The 20839-nt window shown below is 36.7% G+C and overlaps 1 protein-coding gene and 1 pseudogene across 1 annotated transcript in view; both read left to right on the top strand.

The window, feature by feature from the left end:
- The window catches only part of GPR155 (G protein-coupled receptor 155), a 43825-nt gene that overhangs the window by 3821 nt on the left and 19165 nt on the right, over window positions 1-20839 (top strand). The window contains exons 4-11 of the mRNA XM_036254702.1: window positions 7119-7518; window positions 9923-10088; window positions 11193-11348; window positions 12657-12740; window positions 13335-13452; window positions 17542-17626; window positions 18287-18377; window positions 19910-20117. Coding sequence (XP_036110595.1) covers window positions 7119-7518; window positions 9923-10088; window positions 11193-11348; window positions 12657-12740; window positions 13335-13452; window positions 17542-17626; window positions 18287-18377; window positions 19910-20117 — 1308 coding nt within the window. The remainder of the gene's footprint in view (window positions 1-7118; window positions 7519-9922; window positions 10089-11192; window positions 11349-12656; window positions 12741-13334; window positions 13453-17541; window positions 17627-18286; window positions 18378-19909; window positions 20118-20839) is intronic.
- On the top strand, window positions 14212-14468 carry LOC118625645 (annotated as a pseudogene).

Genomic DNA, 20839 nt, shown 5'->3' on the forward strand with positions numbered 1-20839 from the left:
GAAGATATCAGATAAATTATGTAAAAAATACAGGCATATGTCTATATAAAAAGTCATTTTTAAATGTTAGCAGTGGAATGTTATGACTTTTTTCATTTCTTGTTTTTCTTACCATCTACAATATATATTATTTTATAGTAAGGCTCATTTTTTAGCTTGTTCTTCAAAATGTTGATGTGCTTTAGTTGAAGTTAATTTCTTGTTTAAGAACAAAAATGGTGAGGGATTTTTCACCTTTCTAACTTTTCCTTCTTTACCTTTCTAACTCTTTGTAAGCAGCCTAATTTTACATTTATTTGTGTGTATGTTTTCCTGATGAAACAGTTAACATAGCCCTAGCTGGTTTTGCTCAGTGGTTAGAGTGTTGGCCCAGGACTGAAGGGTCACGGGTTTGATTTCCAGTCAAGGGCACATGCCTGGGTTGCAGGTTTGATCCCTGGACCTAGTCAGGGTCATGTAGGAGGCACCCAATCGATGTGTCTCTCTCACATCGATGTTTCTCTCTCTGTCTCTCTCTCTCTCTGTCTCTCCCTTCCTCCCTCCCACCTTTTCATTCTATCTAAAAATCAATGGAAAAATATTCTTGGGTGAGGATTAACCAAAAAAGAAGAAGAAGAAAAAGAAACAGTAAACATACCAGTTTGAAATGTTGAGATATTTTGAAACATCATCTTTTTCCAGAATACGCTGCCACTAAGAAAATGTACATTTAGTAACTACTTTTTTATATTTCTAATTTTAAAATAAAGTTTATATTGTGCTTAGATCATGTATCATAATGTGAGAACCTGAATTTTACATATCCATTCATTCATTCATTCATTCATAGGGACTTATCATGTACCAGTGACTGTGCTAGCTGCTAGGAATACACCTGTGAACAATATTCTTGTGCATATTGAATTTATATTTTAATGGGAAAATCAAATTAAAATAATATCAAATAATAACACAAGCCATAAAACAAAAGTAAAGTAGTATAGAGGGATAGGAATGCGAAGGTGATGCTTGAGGCAGGGGTGTCAGTAAAGGCCTTTCTGATGATATAGCTTCCGAGAAGAGACTGAAAAAAACTTAATAAAATGGACAACTGAAATCTACCATTCACGTTCAGATTTCTTATCCAGTAGTTTTAACCCCCCCCCCCCCCCCCCCCGAATACCTCACCACTGGCACTAGAAGAATTTTGGTGGACTTTTCATCTTTCTCCTCCTTTAACCCTCCTCCATCTCTTTGACTGGAAACAGAGATATACCTTAAAAATAAAATAGCTATGAGTAAAGCAGGATGTTTATGAGAGAGGAAAAACTAGTCTGTTAGATAACTGAGCTATAAATAGTCAGAAACTAGATAGGTGTTTCTTTAAGGTTATTGCATTTTAAAATTAAGAATGAACCAGTTATTTAAATAAAGACGGTGGAAATAAAAGCAAGGAGTTACTGTGTGTATCCACCTCTTCTGAGCTGCATTAATAATGTAAATTCATCAAGGTATTTATGGTATAAGGACCTCCTAAGATGTGGTTCAGTATTGTAGTGTTAAATATTTAATAAATATTGCTGTATCTTAATTTAGACATCAACTATAAGTATATAGTTTCAGGCTCTCATAGATTAGTAAGCCCATAACTAAATAGAACTAACATTCGTAACTTTATAGTTTATAGAGTTCTTTCTTATTTACTTATCTCATTTGAGGTGGGGCAGATATTATTATCCTCGTTTTTAAGAAAGGAGACAGGCTTACAGAGATTTAATTGCCTTATCCCAGGTCAGATAGCTTTCAGTTGCCTGAGACCCAAACCTAGGTCTTCTGGTTCTGAATCCTGGGCATTCTCTTATGTCACACAGTTATATAACATGCCGAAGACCCAATTAGCCCTTGCAATACATTACTTTCAAAGAGAATCAACATTTTATTATCTTTATGTTAGTCTAAAAATATTTTATAAAATGAGTAGTAGTGGAAAAAGACCTGTTAAATGAGTTTACCCATTTTTAAAAATATGTTTTTTTAAATTGATCTTTCAGAGAGAAAGGAAGGGAGAGAGAGAGAGAAACATCGATGTGAGAGAGAAACTTTGATCAGCTGCCTCCTGCACGCCCCCCTCCCCCCTGGGGATTGAACCTGAAACCCAGGCATGTGCCCCCACCAGGAATTGAACCAGGACCTCTCAATCCATTGGATGACACTCAATCCACTGAGCCACGCTGGCCTGCAAGGTTATCCATTTTTATATCAAGGCAGAATCTCCAACTAAAAACCGTAGTCAGCCATGTTCATCACTGCTTTTCTTATGTCCCATATTAAATCAGTGAATCTGGTAATAATCATGTTTCCAGCAGCATGCTAGCTCTGTTTCCCTAATGATTATGCTTACAGTTGTAATATTTGTGGGATTTAAAAAAATTTTTGAAGTCACAAATAATATAAGAGTTTAGATTGTAGACAATAACTTTACCAGAATCCAATAATATAGACAGAAGGTGCTTTATATATACCTGTAGATTGGAAGGTGTGATACAGAACTGCAGGGCCCTGTATCTGTTCCAAAGAGGTGATTTACTATTGCCGTCCATGCCCATCTGCCTTCTGAGGAGACTGTGTCTCTAGAGAGGACTCAATTTGTTACGTGGCCTCTCCCAGGAATTCCCATTCTCTTGTTCACAGATAAACATCATAGCTCATAAGAAATGTCCTTTCTAAGACTACATTTGTTTCACATTAGTCCAGTTTACGGGTGACTCAGGAGAAGACACATAATGAATAAAGAAAAGGTATAGTCATGTTTCTTTTCTCTACATTATGACGCTTATAAGGGTCTATGAAACTACATTAAAATGATTTATACTCAAGTGACAGAAAACTACAGTGCTATATTACAGACTAAGAAGGAAGTTCTCTGTTTTTTAAGAACAATTCTTTTGTTTTCTTTTTTCACTGATTTGAGAGAGAGAGTGAAACATGGACTGGCTTGACCTGAGATCAAACCCACAATCTGGGTCGCCCTGACCGCAGGTCAAACCTGACACCTTTTGGTGTATGGAACTTTGCTCCAACCAACAGAGCCATCCAAGCCAGAGCTTAAGAACAGGCTTTTCAAAGGTACTTAAAGAAATCTGAGTGTGAGACAAAACCAAGGTGAAATGCTGATTTCAGCAAATCAGAATGGAAAGCTCTATTAGCTCAGCTACTAATAGTGCATAGTTAAATCCTATAATTTATTCCTCAAATAATGCTGATAGCATAAGCACCTTGACTAATCATAATTATGCTCTAGTGTTTGAGCTACAAACAAAAAGGAAATGAAGCATTTAACTATATGCCATTAAATAATAGAATGATCTTGTCTGGGTCTTTGTGTTATTTGCTAGAGATTGAAAACCTTCTGGAATTAAAATTGGAGCCACAGTGGGTGGCTAATTTTGTCTCTCAGTTCTTCAAAGCTATATAATAATTCCTCATGGTGGGATACTCTCCTCCCCCAAGAGCTTTATTTCTAAGTATTAACTAATTAGAACTTAATAGTTGATATAGTGATTATAAATCTAATTTGTTAGTATGGGTCACTGCTTTCATGTATATTTTTTTCAGATTTGAAAAACCATCTTCCTATTAGTAACAAAAGAATAGCACTACCAATTTATAAAGACATAATGTTAAGTAATTATGCAAATAAATGGCAGAAATGGACTGAAATTTTAATGTTTAACCATAGTCTTCTAGTAATTTAACATTTATTCCCAATTTTTTGCTGTCCCACTAGACTACTTTTGCCTTCACATACCTCTTCAACTGACTTAAAATACCCCAATAATAACCTGCTTAATAAGTATTCAGAATATGAAAACAGAAGAAAAGTTGGATATAAAAAGAAAATGGGTTAACAAATAACAATTAGATAAAAATTACTGTGTGTTATACATTTTTATTCTGTCTGAAACCTTTGACATTCATTGATGTGTTAATTCCATTCAGCCACTATTTTCAGATTTGTTTAGTGCTGTGCCTGGCCTGGGGATTATAAAATGATGCCTCCAAGGAACTTAGAATTATTTGAAGTACACTAATATGAAACTAGTTCCAGAGCCATCCAGAGAAGAGGATGTCCCTGATATAGACTGAAGATTTGGTGGAAGAAGTGGTACCTGAGATGGGCCTTAAACAGTAGGCAAGAGTTAGCTAAGAAAGGAGAGACTTCAAGAAGTTGGGAGATGATGGTCAGCATGTAGAACTAGTTATGAACCTGGTATTTGTCTGGTGTAACTATGATATTAAACTGGCTGATGGAGGCTTTACACTGAGGAGAGATGAGCTGGGTAAATAGGAGGCCACTTGTGGAGACTGGACTGTGAATGTCAAAGAAAGATTCCATAGCTGTTCTTGTGGGTGGTGAGAGCTGTGGGAAATCTTATTTTCTGAAAGTGAATAAAATGGATGAGGGGGGGGGAGCAGAAAAACCAAATGGATATTGGTTGGAAACATATTAAGTAACTCGGTTTTGAAATTTCTGACCAGTGGTAGTAGTAGGAATCAAGAGGAGAAAATACAAAACCTGAAAAAGGAGAAAGTACTCAGTGACTGGCTAGCCATATATAGTAAAGACTGTTGCCCAAATTTGTATTGAAACAATCTGAAGTCTATTATGTGATGGTGATTAAATGCTAGGGTGCCAGGAAAGTAAATTCTGGAAAAAGGCATTTACTTAAGGTGCTTTGTAGGCTGTAAGTTGTCGAAGTTTATGTATTTATCTTGGCATTTGGGGGAAATTCTTGTGCTCGGATTGAAAAAAACAAGGCTTTTCCAACATATACTTCTATTTTTAAAAATGAGTGGTGGGCAGGTATGAATGTCTTTCTCTTGGAGATAGAATATCTGATCAGAAAAAGTATAGCTACCTAGAAATAGTTATCAAAAGTGCTGTTTTTTAATCCTCACCTGAGGAATTTTTTTTTCTAATTTTAGAGAGAGAGAAACATTGATGTGAGAGAGAAACATCATTGGTTACCTCTCATACGCTCCCTGACCAGGGACTGAACCCACAACCTAGATATGTGCCCTGACCTGGGAATCAAACCCACAAACTTTTGGTGTACCATACAATGCTCCAACCAATGAAAGTCGGGCTTTTTTTTTTTTTACTTAAAAGATAAAACCTCATGAAACATGAAAGAAACCACTAAGAATTATAGAGCTAGTATATCTGGTTTGGAAATTGGAAAGAATTTGTGAAATTTTATGTAATCAAATATGTTTTATTTAATCAATCACTGTTCATTTCAGAGCTATTATAGACCTCTGTATGTGCTTAACTAAAAGGAAGGGAATTGAATCTTACAAAAAGTAGTTTTTAGCTAATAAGAACAAAGTGAACTTCCACAGCTTATATAATCTAGTTGCATAACTTGAACAGATCATGTGCATGACATTAACTGAATTTATGTATCTTGAGTAAGTAAACATATTTTCCTGTCAACTCTATCTTGATGTAAATTGAGAAAGCTAACCTTTTAAATGTTTTCACATGAGTGCCTCTCTCCTTGTGGCTGTTCATTTGTCTTTCTTAACCTCAAATCATTATGAATCAGCCTTTATATATTGGGATGATTAATTTCAGAACTCACTGCCAAAAATGTGCCTAGAGACCAGATTGCTTTCAAGGCTCTAAGTTGTCCTGATCAACGCACGACCAGGTTACTACCCTCACTTCCGCCAAGAAACTGCTGAAAGTCTGATCCAATCCACATACATACCCCTTCTGAGGAGACTTAACTTATGCAGTGTTTAGGTTCTGAAGTCGTCATGTACAGTCAAACCCCTGAGAAATCTCATATCACCTACAAAATATAGCACACATACTTTGTGTATATTGTACCATTTCTCCTATGTCTAACACAGCCTGATGTTTTTTTTAGCATTGTCCTTCATTGAACAGCAAGTGAAGTAATTCATTTGCATTTGGGAACGTGCTTTATGGGAGGGAAACAACACACCACAAAACTTTGTTTTCCTTAGTGAGAAGAGTTGAATTTGTGTTAGTTAAATGTGCATTATATGACTCCACTCCCAAACATTTCTTATCCACCTTCCCATCCCAAATTCTTCAGTATCTTTACTGGTCTTCCCTAAAGCCATGTATTCCCTTTCATTCCTCCAATGGAGGCTAGGCTGCCCATTTTCTCATCACTTACATACTACATGAGCAATGGTAGATAGGACTGGCATCCTCATAGCCACCTTGTACCACTGCTAGCCATTATTATTTGCTCTTCTGTAAAAAATGCCTCATGGTCAAACCCATTGCTGTCATCTGCTGACCTCATACTAGTCATTCCTACTCATTCATTGAAGACTTGAATGTCTGGCTCACTGTTATCTTTCTCTGCTCCCAAGTTTTGCCATTATCTTGTTTGACTTGAGCATCAATGTAAACTACCCATCAATTTCTCTGCCCTCTTTATCTCCAGTGATGTTTTTCTCTACTCCATTTCAGTCACCAACTAACATAGCCATCCTGGGTTATCCTGGACCTACTCCTCTGAGAAATATTAAATTCAATAGCTCACTCTCTGACTTACTCTGAATTCCTAAACTTCCATTCTTAGACTTTGTGGGGAACTCCAGTCTCTTTTCTGTCAACCATGTCCCATCTTCCCTGCTTCTCCTGTATAGCTTGGACTTCACTTCAGTGTTTATTTTTGAGTTGTCTCCTACTTGCTCCTCAATCTTCTGTACCCTGACTTCTGCCTCACCTCTCCAGTAAAACGTCTCTCTCAAGGCAACCAGCAGCCAGCCACCTTGTTGCTATTACTACTTAAACATTTTGTTACAGTAATTTTACTTTGAATTTTTTAGTGGGTATTACGAAAAATAGTTTGTAAAAGTTGATTGTCATTTTCTAAGCTACATGTTATTTAACATAGTATGTTTTCCTTTTTTCTAACTTTCTTACTAAAATGGTTTTTTTTTTAATAAAACAAGGCTAATGCGGTCGATCGGCACTATTTAGATTTGATTTACAATATGCTATAATTACGCACAGAAATGTTATGTACATAATTTGTTAACATGTTTCTGTGATAATCCTTTTAAAATTGATTTTAACTCTTTTTTTGCAGTTGAAGCTTTATATCAAACTACATACCCAGAATATCTCCAGTACATTTATTTGGTGGCACCAATATCTCTTATGATGTTAAACCCTATAGGGTTCATTTTTTGTGAAATCCAGAAGTGGAAAGACAGTCAGAATGCTTCTCAAAACAAAGTAAAAATTGTGGGACTTGGACTTCTACGAGTATTACAGAACCCAATAGTATTTATGGTCTTCATTGGCATTGCCTTCAATTTTATCCTTCATCAAAAGGTGCCCGAATATATGGAAAATTTTCTTGATGGACTTGGAAATTCTTTTTCTGGATCAGCTCTATTTTATCTTGGTCTTACAATGGTAGGAAAAATAAAGAAACTGAAGAAGTCAGCATTTGTTGTACTAACCCTTCTCATCACAGCTAAACTGTAAGTTTCATTTAACATGGGAATTATATTTTGTGAAAGTCTTACTTAGATCATTGGGATGTGTCTGCAACTATTTTCTCCTTCAAATAGTTTTATAAGAATAATCCTTCCAGGGAAGGGCTCAACAAAGGAACAGCGGCTTCTGCCAGCTGTCTGTTAGGGAGAAAGCTGCCCTAAAGCCCTCACCCCAGTGCCAAGCAACTCAGTTCTTCCTGTCTGTCTCTGGAACCTTTCAAGCTGCCTCCCCAGCGCTGGAGCCTGGAGGGAGGGCATGCGAAAGGGCCAGAGGTTGTTTACTCTCTGTTACCAGTGAAAGCTCGCATGCGCAAGCAGCCCCTGCCCATCGGTTCCCGGGACAGCAGCTCCCAGACCAGCAATGTCATGCGAGGGCACAGGTAGCATTTGGTGTGGATTCAGCATTTCCAGGGCTGACCTTAATGCTCAACCTTCATCCAGATTCTGAATATTTTATGACCGAAATAATGGGGTTGGGGGAGGGCGGCGCAGCAGGACATGCGGCAGAGAGAGGAAGAGGTGGAGCCGAGAAGCTCATTGGGAAGAACTTTTCTTGGCCCTACTCCGGAATGTCCTTATTTCTCCAGACCCGAAAGATGCCCAGATTATCCTCTCCCCTGATAGGTCTGTTTTATTGAATAGTATGCACTGAGAGGGATACAAAGGAACCAGGGTGAGTGTCCTCTCCCATCCCCTAATTATGTCTCAGACAGCCCTGGCTTTCTGGTCCCTTTAAGGAATTAAAGGCAGCTTGGTCTAAAAAAACAAAAAACAAAATGAAACAAAAAAGAATAATCCCTCCTAGCTGAATAATTGTGATTTAAAGGGAAATATGTTGGTGTACTGTGGAAAATCATTTCCTTATTCCGTGTAGGTTATCCTTTTCACTTTATTGTTAGAGGATAAACACTGTTAGTTCTTCAGTTTTTATATAATTTTACTTAATATCTCCTAATGTCCCAATTCGATAATTTTTTAAAGGAATTTTGTTGGATATCTGAGTTTTCTAAATCTGTTAAAATCCTAAAGTCAAAAGCATCTTAGTCATGATAAGAACAATAATTTTGAATATAAACTATTTTTATCATGGATTTGGAGAAAATACTCTGTAATTCTGAGGGTGTTTGAAATGTCTAAATATAAGTAAGTCAATATGAATGATTATTATCAACGATCTGATCCTAGCCCGTCAAATAAAAGGTTATCAGCGCCTTAGTTAATAGTTCTTCAGCTTACTGAGCTCCTTAGCCATGGAGTTATATACTTCATGGTCTAGGTGACACCCATTTTACCGCAAGATTAGCCCAAGGTACTTGGGGCATTTTTAACTATTGAGTTCAGCTCTTGTATTGACAGTTAAATTTATGAGACCAGTGTAATATAAAATAGTTTCTATATTTTCAATATAATACAAATGAATATAAATTCTGAATATTATTTATGGTGGTATTATCACCTAAGAAATAAAGCAGTAATTAGTATTGGCACAGTAATAAATATGGTTCTAACAGTAATAGTTTTATCAACTTATAAGTAGAATTTAAATATTCTCATTTTTTAATGTCTCTTTTTCTGGGTCTCTGATCCCTCTTTAATATTTTCATCTATTTTTTTTTAATTACATACACAGATGAATAGTTCTTTACTCCATCCTAGCACATCTCTCTAGGTGCTGCTGTGACAATGTCATCAACCTTGGTCTTGTTCTTTTTAAGGGAAAGCTCTATTAGCTCAGCTACTGTTGATAGTGCTTTTTCTATGGAATCCTGAGGGATTTAATAATTGACTCTTCACCAGGTCTGGGTTTCACTATTTTCTGCTCTGTTTCAGTTCCTTTGCTAAACTGTTTTTTGTCTTTCCAAAGATGAAAAGCTAATTGTAAGATACCTATTTTTCTACTGGTTTTGAGAACCTAATTGAGCAGCATTGTTATTGTTATCTGAACCATTTAAACCTCTAGTCATAATACAAATCAGCTGTGTTTTTCAAAAAGGAGTTTAGTACTTTTCTTTTAAAAGGTTTACTCAGTTTGTCGATCTTTTTCTTATAACATTTCAATGAACTAATAGAGGAAACAAGAAACAGCAGCTATTATTACAACTTTTACAAACTTTTTGCAAGAAAATTATTGTAGAACAAAATGTCTGATTTTTTTCTTCCTAATTCCCAATGTTTGAAGTATTTCTGGAATATTATTACACTTAAAATGGTCCTAAATGGAATTCTTGATTCTTTCAACAAAATGTCCACAAATAGACATACAGAGAATACGTCGTACACGCGTATAATCTGGGAAGAATAACCTAATGCCAAGTTTACTAGAGCAATTTACCACTTGGGGACAAGCATGCTTAGATATCAAGTTATGATGCATTTCTTGTTTCTTCAGCCTGGTGCTGCCACTTCTGTGCAGAGAAATGGTGGAAGTCTTGGACAAGGGCGACAGTGTAATAAACCATACAAGTTTATCGAATTATGCATTTTTGTATGGTATCTTTCCTGTGGCACCAGGAGTGGCTATCTTTGCAACCCAGTTCAACATGGAAGTAGAGATTGTATGTATATACTACTTTCTCAGTCTGATTGTTTGTGTGGTTAGTAGAAAATTAATTTTCCAAACACAGAATTCGGCATTTTTATGAGAATTTGATATCTGTAAGTTACTCTATGGTATATAAGGAGGCATCATATAATAGCATATAGCAATAGTTATTTAATCTGGGATCTTTATTCAGCCAGGACATTTTTCATTAATTTTTTCTGGTTTCAAGTATTTTATACCTTTACTTATACTTAAGCCTAAAGGTTATTTATGGAAGGGTAACTTCTGAACTTTTGAGGCAAAAAATTCTATTTTATGCATTGATAATTCAACCACCACATACTCAATGCAGTAAATAGCGAAAATTAATTAACACCAAATTATTATCAGTGCGTAAGCATATTGTAGATGTTGTCTACAGAGTAAATGTGGTTTTTTTTATCCTCACCCAAAGGTATGTTTTTATTGATTTTAGAGAGAAAGGAAGGGTGAGAGAGAGAGAAACATTGCTGTGAGAGAGAAATATTGATCAGTTGCCTCCTGTACATGTCTCACCTAGAGATTGAACCCACAAACTTGATGTACAGAATGATGCTCCAACCAATGAGCAACCCTGCCAGGACTAGAGTAAATGTTTTTGAAATACAACATGAAGGTACTAAATTGTTTAACAAAGATCAGTTTCATTTTTAATCTGTAAAATGTTTGCATAATAATTTTTCTCTTTTTGAATTGCTTTTATTGCATATATTTTATAAACATGAAATAGTATGGAAGGAAACTGGTTATCAGTTTAACTAGATCATTAATATGGTTCACTTCCTAGAACCTAGACAATAACCATAAGCTATGGGATGCCTACTATTTGTTATGTGCAAATATAAGTTGAGCATAGACTGGAAAAGGAGCCAAGGGAACTTAACTGTGTGGTTGTTTTTTTTAAGAATTCTCAGAAAGGGGGAATATAGCATTAGATTACATGCTTATCCTATGATGTCTTTTTACTGACTCTTCCTTTTATTCTAGAATGCCTTACTGTGCTGTGGCTATTGAAAGTTTAAGGTAATTGTTTAAATGTGACTGTGACCCTTTCCTCAATTTGATTTTGTTTTTGCAGATAACCTCAGGGATGGTAATAAGCACATTTGTGTCTGCGCCAATCATGTACATTTCTGCCTGGTTACTGACCTTTCCCTCGATGGACCCTAAGCCATTGGCATATGCCATCCAGAATGTTAGTTTTGATATAAGTATTATTAGCCTGGTCTCCTTGGTAAGTACAGTTCACTGTAAAAATGAATGAAAACCACAGAATGAATTCACAAATAGCTTGGTAACAGAAAATTAGGGATTTAAAAATCTAATTTGGTAGGCAATGGAGAACACTAAAGCCTACCCATAAAATATAATATCAGCATTCTCAGATTTGTCTTTCTAACTGGAGTTAGAGTTGTATAGCAGACAAGGCATGAGGTTTAGTCGGACCTGCATGTGACTCTGGCCCTATCACAAACTAGCTGTACATCTCTGTGGAGTTACCTTAACTTCTCTAAGCTTCAGTTTTCTCAGCTATAAAGTCATAATGATTTTACCTATTTCCTTGGGTTGTTTAAGGATCACATGTGACAATATATATGAAAAGCATTCTGTACATGGTGATTCACTTTACAAATAACTGCTGTAGAATCATGAGGTTGAGGGATCCTCAGGATCATTTCCAACCACCCATTTCATGTTAATTAAACTTATTTGATATATCTAGCGCAAGTTAAATACTTGCACATTTGACAAGTAGACTATTTTATAAATCAAGTTGCCTATTGAATTCAAGCAGTATTTTGGCTAAAAAAAAAAAAAAAGACAACTTTTATTGTTGAAAGGAGGTGGGGATGAACATCTATATTGGCAACAAATAAATGTGTAATAAATGTAATTTTCAGGAAATTTTACTTCTGTTACATAGTCTTAAAATCTATGCCCATTGATAAGAAGGCATTTTGGGGAGAGAGACAATATAAGTTTTGATTGACAATGAGAGGAGCAGAAAGAAGGAGATCAACCTGCATACTTGGCTGGCCACTGTACGTGTAGAATAGAAACCCAGTCCTTTGCAATATAAGGAATTCAAGACAATTAATCTTAAAGTAAGCAATGTGTATTGTTTGAAGTTAGCCTGGAATTTAGATACCGCATGAGTCAACGTGATGGAATAAAAAAGGGAGAACTTAATGCATGGTAGCTGCATCTAACCTCTACAGCTCTTTTGCTTGGCTATGGACCTGTGTCCCACCCCAGCCACTAAAGGTAAGGAGAGTTAGAACATGGCCCTGGTCAAGGCATTGGTTCTTAAAGACCCTGTCATTTTTGAATAGTTACTTTATGCTAGGATCTCTTCATACTTTTTATTTTACTTTGGATATAGTAGTGTATCTTAATACCCTTTTGGGAACTAGGCAGATTAAAGTAAATAAGATATTGGAATTTCTTTCTGAACCAGGATAAAGTGGATTCTTTAAAGAGGCTAATCAATGAATTCTATAAGTAATTATTAAGATTAACTTTTGAACCTTTTGTCTTTAAGATTTGGTCTCTGGCTATTCTTCTTATGAGTAAGAAATATAAACAGCTTCCTCATATGCTTACAACTAATTTACTCATCGCTCAGGTTAGTAAACCTACAGATATTTAGAACTATGGTTTTCTTATTGATTATACCATTATAGAGGAGAAAACTACTTCTCTATATTTTTTCACTTACAAAGTCAAAAATATTTTTTACCATATGTAATCAGAATTTGATTACAATTAATTTATGCCCAATTTATCAAATATTGCAATAGGTCTTGAACTATATAAAGTTGAGGTTAATAATGGCATTTGATGATAATTTTTAATAGAAATAATTGAATCATTAAATATTGAATCCTCACAGTCTTAGTTTTCTACATAAGTCATTGCATGTCTCAAATTACAGAGGGAAAAACAGTTAGCATTTTCTATGTAAACTATTACTAAAGATAAAATTAGTATTTAGAATGTTGTCATCTGTTTTAATGGAATATATAGATTGTTAAGGACTCTATAAGAAAGGTGTTTTTTACCACAAAACTTGAAGTTTTAGTATAACTAGTATACAATAGTTGATCATTATTCAGCAATAATTTAAACAGAATTAATTATAACATATGTGCTGTGAATAAAACATGAGTATGACTATATGAATATGACTGACTTTGTTTTTTTCATATTTTTTCTTCAGTCTATTGTCTGTGCTGGAATGATAATATGGAATTTTGTTAAAGAAAAAAATTTTGTTGGACAAATTCTGGTGTTTGTCCTATTGTATAGCTCTCTCTACAGCACCTACCTATGGACAGGTAATTTGGATTATGAGTGGAAATTTAGGTCTGACCCCTCTCCATCACTAGAAACCCTCAGCTTCTGGTGATCTATTAGAAGTCTCCTAGTACAGGTTTAAGGCATTCTCTCAGGCAGTTAGTTACACCTGCTAATATAGGCAATCTGCAAAGCTGAGTTCTGTTTCCTGATGTCCTCGATTTCTGCCTGGGTTTGGGCAGTTTCCATTCACATGGTCCTTTTCCTCAGGGTCTTTGGCTCTAGGCCACAGTTAGAGCCAAAGACCTTTGGAGACACCAAGAAGGCAGGTACTGGAGGCAGGTGGAGGAAGTAGGGAATGGGCAGAGAGGTTTGAGGCATGTAAGGTGTGTCCCAGAGCTCAGTAGCAGTGTCTGGCTGAACTGAATGAAAAATTCTAGCCCTGGCCAGTTTGACTCAGTGGTTAGAGCATCAGCCCTCGGTCCAGAGAGACCCGGGTTCGGTCCCCTCTAAGGGTGTGTACCTCAGTTGCAGTTTGTCCCCAGCCCTGGTTGGTCGTGCAGCTGGCAGCCACTCAATGTGTCCCTGTCACGTCGATGTTTCTCTCTCTCTCTCTTCCTCTCTCTCCCTCCCACTCCATCTGAAAAGAAAATGGAAAAAATGTCCTCGGGTGAGGATAAAAAAAAAATTTAGCTCTTGAAGCTCCGCTGTCTGGGCTTTGCTGTGGGTGCTCCAGTCTCGAGGGGCGGATGACTGCTGGGTCGGCGGCAAGTAGCCTGTAGCATTTGCTCGTCGTCATGATGAGTTTGCCCCTCAGTCCCAAACCTTTCCTCAGTGGTTAACAGGGAAGCCAGTAATGGTGAAACTAAGTGGGGAATGGAGTACAAAGACTACCTATTATCTTAGGTGGCTATATGAACATGCAGTTGCAAACACAGAAGAATACATAGATGGAGCCTTGTCTGGACACCTGGGTGAAGTTTTAATAAGGTGTAATAATGTCCTTTATATCAGGGGTGTTGAAGAAGGGGAAGAAGATGGAGAAATGAGAGAATAGCATCTTTTGTGGGAATTTTTTTTTAATATATTTCTAGACAATAAAAATTTGTTTTTTCAACTTGAAAAAAACAAAAATTCTAGCTCTACCTTTAAGTAAATGACTTCACTTTTGCAGTCTTTGTTTCCTCATCTGTAAGACTGGGTCATCTCACCTTACAGAGTTATTTTGAGAATTAAGTGAAATATGGGTATTTATACCTGGTACCTGGTAGGCACTCAACTAATAGAACTATACTATTAAATAGAGAGAAACACGGTAATATGAAAACAAAAAAGTAAGGAATACGAGGGTATGGAAGCCCTGGCTGGTTGCTCAGTGGTTAGAGCGTTGGCCCACGGACCAAAGAGTCACTGGTTCGATTCTGGTCAAGGGCAGGTACCTCAGTTACAGTTCAGTCCCTAGCCCCGGTCAGGGTCACACAGGAGGCAGCCAGTCAATATGTCTTTTTCGCATCAGTGTTTCTCTCTCCCTCCCATTCTGTCTGAAAATAAAAGGAAAAATATCCTCGGGTGAGGAATTAAAAAAAAAAAGAAGGTATGGAAATAGAAGAGTACCCAGTGAGAAAGACTATTTCTTAGTTCAACTGGCTCCAAAAAGGATATTCAAAATGGTTTATAGCACATTGCTGTTTTGAAGTATTCTGGTGTGTTTGTGAAACATTCTGGCTGGATGTTTTGTATTCGTACCACAAATGTGAACCTGTAAAATGGCACATAAAAGGAAATTGTAGAATGGTAGAGCTGGTGATAGTCACTGTCAGGAGGCAGGTGTCAGGAAGTGGCTATGAGGAACCGGCCTTTGATTTCATGCCTTCAGGATCAAAAGCAGGGCCCAATCTAAGTCAACAGCTTTTGAAGTGAAGCAACAATGTGGTGAGGAATTACACAATGAACAATTTAGTGCAAAGAGATGATTTGAGCTGTTTAAAAGCAAGTACACCTTGCATAACAAGAGATTTCATAAGATGTCAAGTTAAAACAGCTTAAAGACTTCCTTTCCAAATACATATAAAGCCACTTGATCTCTAGTACTTGGGTTTATTAAGGCTAAATTTATAATGAGAATAAGAAAGCAGCAAATAGATCAATGTATCAAAAAGTCGTTAAGTCTTCCTGAAACACTCTTCAAATATGCATACCAATATCTATCCAAAAATGTTTTTGAATTCCCTGATCCTGATGAAGGGACCCTTTAACCTTGAGATTATTCTGATATAACAGAATTTAGACATAAAGTGTCATTTTAAATCATCCCATTCAGCCAATTTTTATTTCACTCATTTGCATACCATCCTCATGACTTTTGCCATATCTGCATACCACACACATATCCTTGTTTTTTTCTTAAAATTGACTCACTATTTTAATAAATTGAGCCTTATATCAGTAAAATCCCAGATTTCGTATGCTAGTTAAATTTTTTTGAAGCACATGTTAAACATGTAACTAGTCAATGTTCACCCTTGTGTCACCTGTTGTCTCTACACTTTTGGAAACACTGGTCTGGTTTAAATCTCATTTTTCAAGTGAGGAAAATCAGGCCCAAAGAGTTTAGCTGATTCGGGCAGGAGCTCTCACAGCTTTGTCAGCGAGAGATCCAGGGCTAGACTGGACCTGTTCCTGTATCAGTCATTTTACAAGAAGAAATAATGAACATTAGAACTAAAGAGTGCCCGCAGTACTGTAACACAATTAGCACACTTTTGTGATTGGTTACTTGTGTCCCTGGCCCCTGGAAAACCTGAAATTTTGAGTGTAAAAATGTATTTAGAGAAGAGCTGTGGTATTATAGCATCTCTGGAACTTGAGTAATGTGTGGTCCCCTGTAAAGAAAAAACAATTCTGAAGGACCTTGGTGTTGATTTACATTATTTCTAGCAAAAGGTTACTTAATCTATATAACCGTAAATCTAGATATGAATTCCTTATATACAGCTAATAATATACAACTTTAACTCAGTAATTCTTAATTAGCGACATGACAAAGGATCATGTTTTGCTAATCTGAATCATAGTTTGAAATGTGAAATAGAACTCACTTCTCTGGTTAGGGTTTGTTTTTTTTTTAGTTTGGCCTGACTTTATTTCCATGTGTGGATTTATGATCTAGTTTTATCATTGCTTTTCTCTCTTCAAACTACCACAGAACCTCATTTGGACTGTCTGTTATGATATCATTCGGCCTTCACTTTGCTCAAACTGAATATAAAATCAAATATAAGCCCTGAAATCATAAGATTGTACTTTGGTTATAAGATGGGCATTTAGGTGATTACATTGAAAATATACCAGAAAGACTTAAAAATTCTCAGCCATTTCCAGATCCTGATGAATATGTCTTAGGAACCATGGGGTCCATGGATCTGAGTTTTAGAAATACTGGTGGAGATGGACTTGCCTCAGATCAGAGAGCTGAGTTTCCAGCACTGCTCTGCCCTCTGCTGGCTGTGAGGCTTGGGCAAACCCTTGTTTCTGTATCTGTAAAATGAAGGTGTTAATTTAAAACAGTGGTCCCTTCCAATCCTAAAGTAGTAAGATTCTATAGCTATATAGAATTTAAGTAAGACATTACTTGTATAAATAATTGGGTATATGGTATAAGGAAAGCTAAGAACTTTAAAAATTTGCTTTTGTATTAAGTTCATACTATCTTTGTACTAAGGTCCATCATTTAGACTTGGGGCACTTTCTAAAAATAAAACCTGTATAAGAATTGCTGGTACTTTCCTAGCACCAATAGAATGGGAGTGTTTTTATTAGAATTGTTCTGCAGCCACTTAAAAAATTCCTTTTTTCAAATATAGTTAGATTCCAAACACATGGTCAAAAGAATCAGATGATCATGTCTAAAACAAGATTTGAGTAAAGACACAATATATGAGAGAAAACACAAATGATTTTGAATTAAGAAAACCTTCAAAATATTGAGGACAGCATTTACCTAGAAGGAGTAAAGTCTAGGGCAAAAACTGCAGACTGCTACTGAAAAAAATGGTTAAGTAAAGTTCCATGAAGTCTGATCAACATCAAGAGTAACTATGGATCTTTCAACCTCTGTTTCTTGTTCTTAGGCCTTCTAGCAATTTCTTTGTTTCTTTTGAAAAAGAAAGAGAGGCTACAAATTCCTGTTGGAATCATCATAATATGTGGCTGGGGGTAAGTTAATTGTTTTCTGTTTGCTTGCATTCCTGTATATACAGTGTTAAACAAAAAATTTTGACTTCCACAGCTGCAAGTGTTTTTAAAAGAAAGGCTTTATTAGGCCACTGCTAGCAAAAGAGAAGACTGGTCTTGAGGCATAGATTTTAAACTACCAGCTGCGTGGCTAGGTAGGAAAGGCAGCATGTCCATCGTCTCGGAGTTTGCAAGTGTTTCTATACGTTAGGTAAAGGAAAGGGGGAAGAAAGATACAAGGTGTTGACAGAATTTATATTAGCTATAGGCAAAGGGGTGGGAGAAAGTGAAGCGGGCCTGCTCTGGGATAGGTGCAGAGTCCACACACATAAGTTTGCCCCTGTGGATTGGCTGTGGGCAGCAGTCCAGAAAGTCCTGAGTAAACAAAGAGCAGAGACTCCTGGAATTCAATGGTGCCTGGCTAAAAAATAATCTGTGCAAATAACCACCTAGACATCAATCCAAAGTTCCCATAGATATACAGGAATGTGAGCAGTCTTTAGTTAGTTGGCCCACAGCCATCAATACAACAACAGTTCTGTCTCTCTCTCTTACTCTCCAACTGCTGAAAGGAACATCTCAGAATTTTCTTGTCAATAGTTACTATTCAGTCTCTTTCTTTCTAAACCCTTGTTATTCCAGAATTCCTGCTCTCCTTGTTGGTGTTCTTTTGATAACTGGAAAACATAACGGGGATAGCATTGACTCAGCCTTCTTTTATGGAAAAGAGCAGGTGAGAAGAGTTTATCGACAGTTCTGTTCTTGAGAACGTCTCTTTGTGGCTTGTTAATGTGTTTTGCTCCACTTACGTTAAAATTAATTTTGAAAATCTATTCCAGCTTATTGCATATCACACTGTTGGTCCTGCATCACTTTGTTAAGTCACACCTAGAATGTGGTAAAGATTTTGTGTTTGTTTTTAGCTGAGGATCTCAAATGATTGAAACCTACTGAGTCTTAAACATACTTATGAGTTATGTTTCCTCTACTGGAGGAAAGAGTGATTCATTTAAAGCCATTTAATGAGTTAACAGTAATAATAAAAGAAGTTCTTGACTTTCAATCCTGTAATAAATATAAATTTTAGAATAAAAATTATCTGTGAGAAAGTATGCTTGACAAGCTATAGAGAAGGAGATTTGTGAAACCTGCTGAATCAAAAGTTCTCCAGGGGGTCGGGCGCACGGATGTGTTTTTTAAAAACCTCCTCAGCCCTGGCTGGTTTGGCTCAGCAGTTGGAGCCTCGGCCCGCAGTCCAGAGAGACCCGGGTTCAGTTCCCGCTAAGGGCTTCATGCCTTGGTTGCAGTTTGTCCCCAGCCCCAGCTGGGTCATGTGGGTGGCAGCCAGTCAATGTGTTTCTCTCTCTCTCTCTCCCTCTCCCTCCCTCTCTCCCTCTCGCTCTATCTGAAGATGAATGCAAAGAAAAAAGATAACTTAAAAAAACAAAACAAAAAAACCCCACAGAAAAACCTCATATGATTTTGATTTCTTACCTTTGTTTTGTTTTGTAATTTTGAATTTTCTTGGGTTGTTGTAAGAATAAATAAGATTATACATATAAAGGACTTAGACTACTGTTGCCATGTAGTTAATACTCAGTAAATATTAGCTATAATTATTTACTTTTGGTATTGTTACCTAATAGAGTCCCTAGTTGAAGTGTGTTTGAACTAAGTATTAAAGCAGGCAAAAACTTTGAAGAAAAGGTCTGTAAACAGTTACTTAAATTACTTGTGGAAGAAACCAATGTCATTGATGTATAGTGAAAGAAGCATCTAGAAATCTTATATGATAAGCAAACTCTAATTTTTCTACAAGTAACTTACATCTCTTTCGTACTCTTCTTTTTTTTTTTTATCCTCACCCGAGGATATTTTCCACTTTTTTGTACAGATAGAGTGGGAGGGAGAGAGAGAAGAAGGGAGAGAGAGAGAAGAAGGGAGAGAGAGAGAGAAACATCAATATGAGGGGACACATCAAGTGGCTGCCACCCGCACGACCAACCAGGGCCGGGGACAAACTGCAACCGAAGTACGTGCCCTTAGCGGGAACCGAACCCGGGTCTCTCCAGACCGCAGGCCGACGCTCTAACCGCTGAGCCAAACCGGCCAGGGCCGTACTCTTCTTTTTTAAGAGCCACTGTTCTAGAGCATTTGTCGCTGTGGAGATATTGCATTTTCCACTACACAAAAAAATACCTTTAACCTAATTCTACTAAGATTATCAAGATGAATTTGAAAAGCAGCTTAATGTCTTTTTGGCAGATGATCACCACGTCAGTCACCCTGTTCTGCAGCATTGCGCTGGCCAGCATATCGCTCATGTGTATGAACCGTACCACCCAAGGAAGCTATGAGGGTTTCAACCAATCTGAGAACCACAAAGCATCAGAGCCTGGAAACAGCGCTTCTGAGGAGAGTCCAGTGCCAATAAGCAAACCCGAACCTTTTACAAGTTCTATCCCAGAAGCAGGTATGATCCATAAATATAAAGAAACTCTTACATGCCTGTATTGCATGTGACCTAAATGTTTTGTTTCAGGGAACTTCCTTGAGCTATCTTGAATATCAGGTATTTGTCAGATGAGGAACTTTAATGATAGTCGATAATACAAAGAGCTTGCAAGTTCATTCATTAGATTCTTGTTTATAAATGTTTTGTGAGGATAAACTTTTGTTAAATCCTAAAACTTCCTTGGACCTGAAAGTGTTAGAAAAAGGTAACAACTGAAGGAAGGCCCTTTTTAGGAAACTAAGCATCTGCATTTGTTAATTTAATAACTTGTATCAGGCAAGCACTATCAATAAAATGCTAAAGGAGGCCTGACTGAAGCTGGGTTAATAGTATAAGTCAGGAATTGACAAACAACAGTCTACAGGCCAAATCTGGTCAATCACCTGTTTTTATATGGCCCAAGAGCTAAGTATAGTTTGTACATTTTTAAGGGTTGAAGAAAAAATTTTAAAGACAAATATTTTGTGACACTTTAAAATTATATGAAATTTAAATTTCAGTGCCATAATGTTTTATTGGAAGATAGCCAGGCTCATTTGTTTATGTGTTGTCTATGGCTGCTTTCACACTATATTGGTGGAGTTGTCATTGAAAAGAGACCCAGTGTCCTACAAAATATTTATCATCTGGTTCCTTTATAGAAAATGTTTAGTAATCCTTGGTATAAGCAAAAATATCCT

Source organism: Molossus molossus, unplaced genomic scaffold (genome assembly GCF_014108415.1).
Source record: "Molossus molossus isolate mMolMol1 unplaced genomic scaffold, mMolMol1.p scaffold_m16_p_11, whole genome shotgun sequence".
Lineage (NCBI taxonomy): Eukaryota > Metazoa > Chordata > Mammalia > Chiroptera > Molossidae > Molossus > Molossus molossus.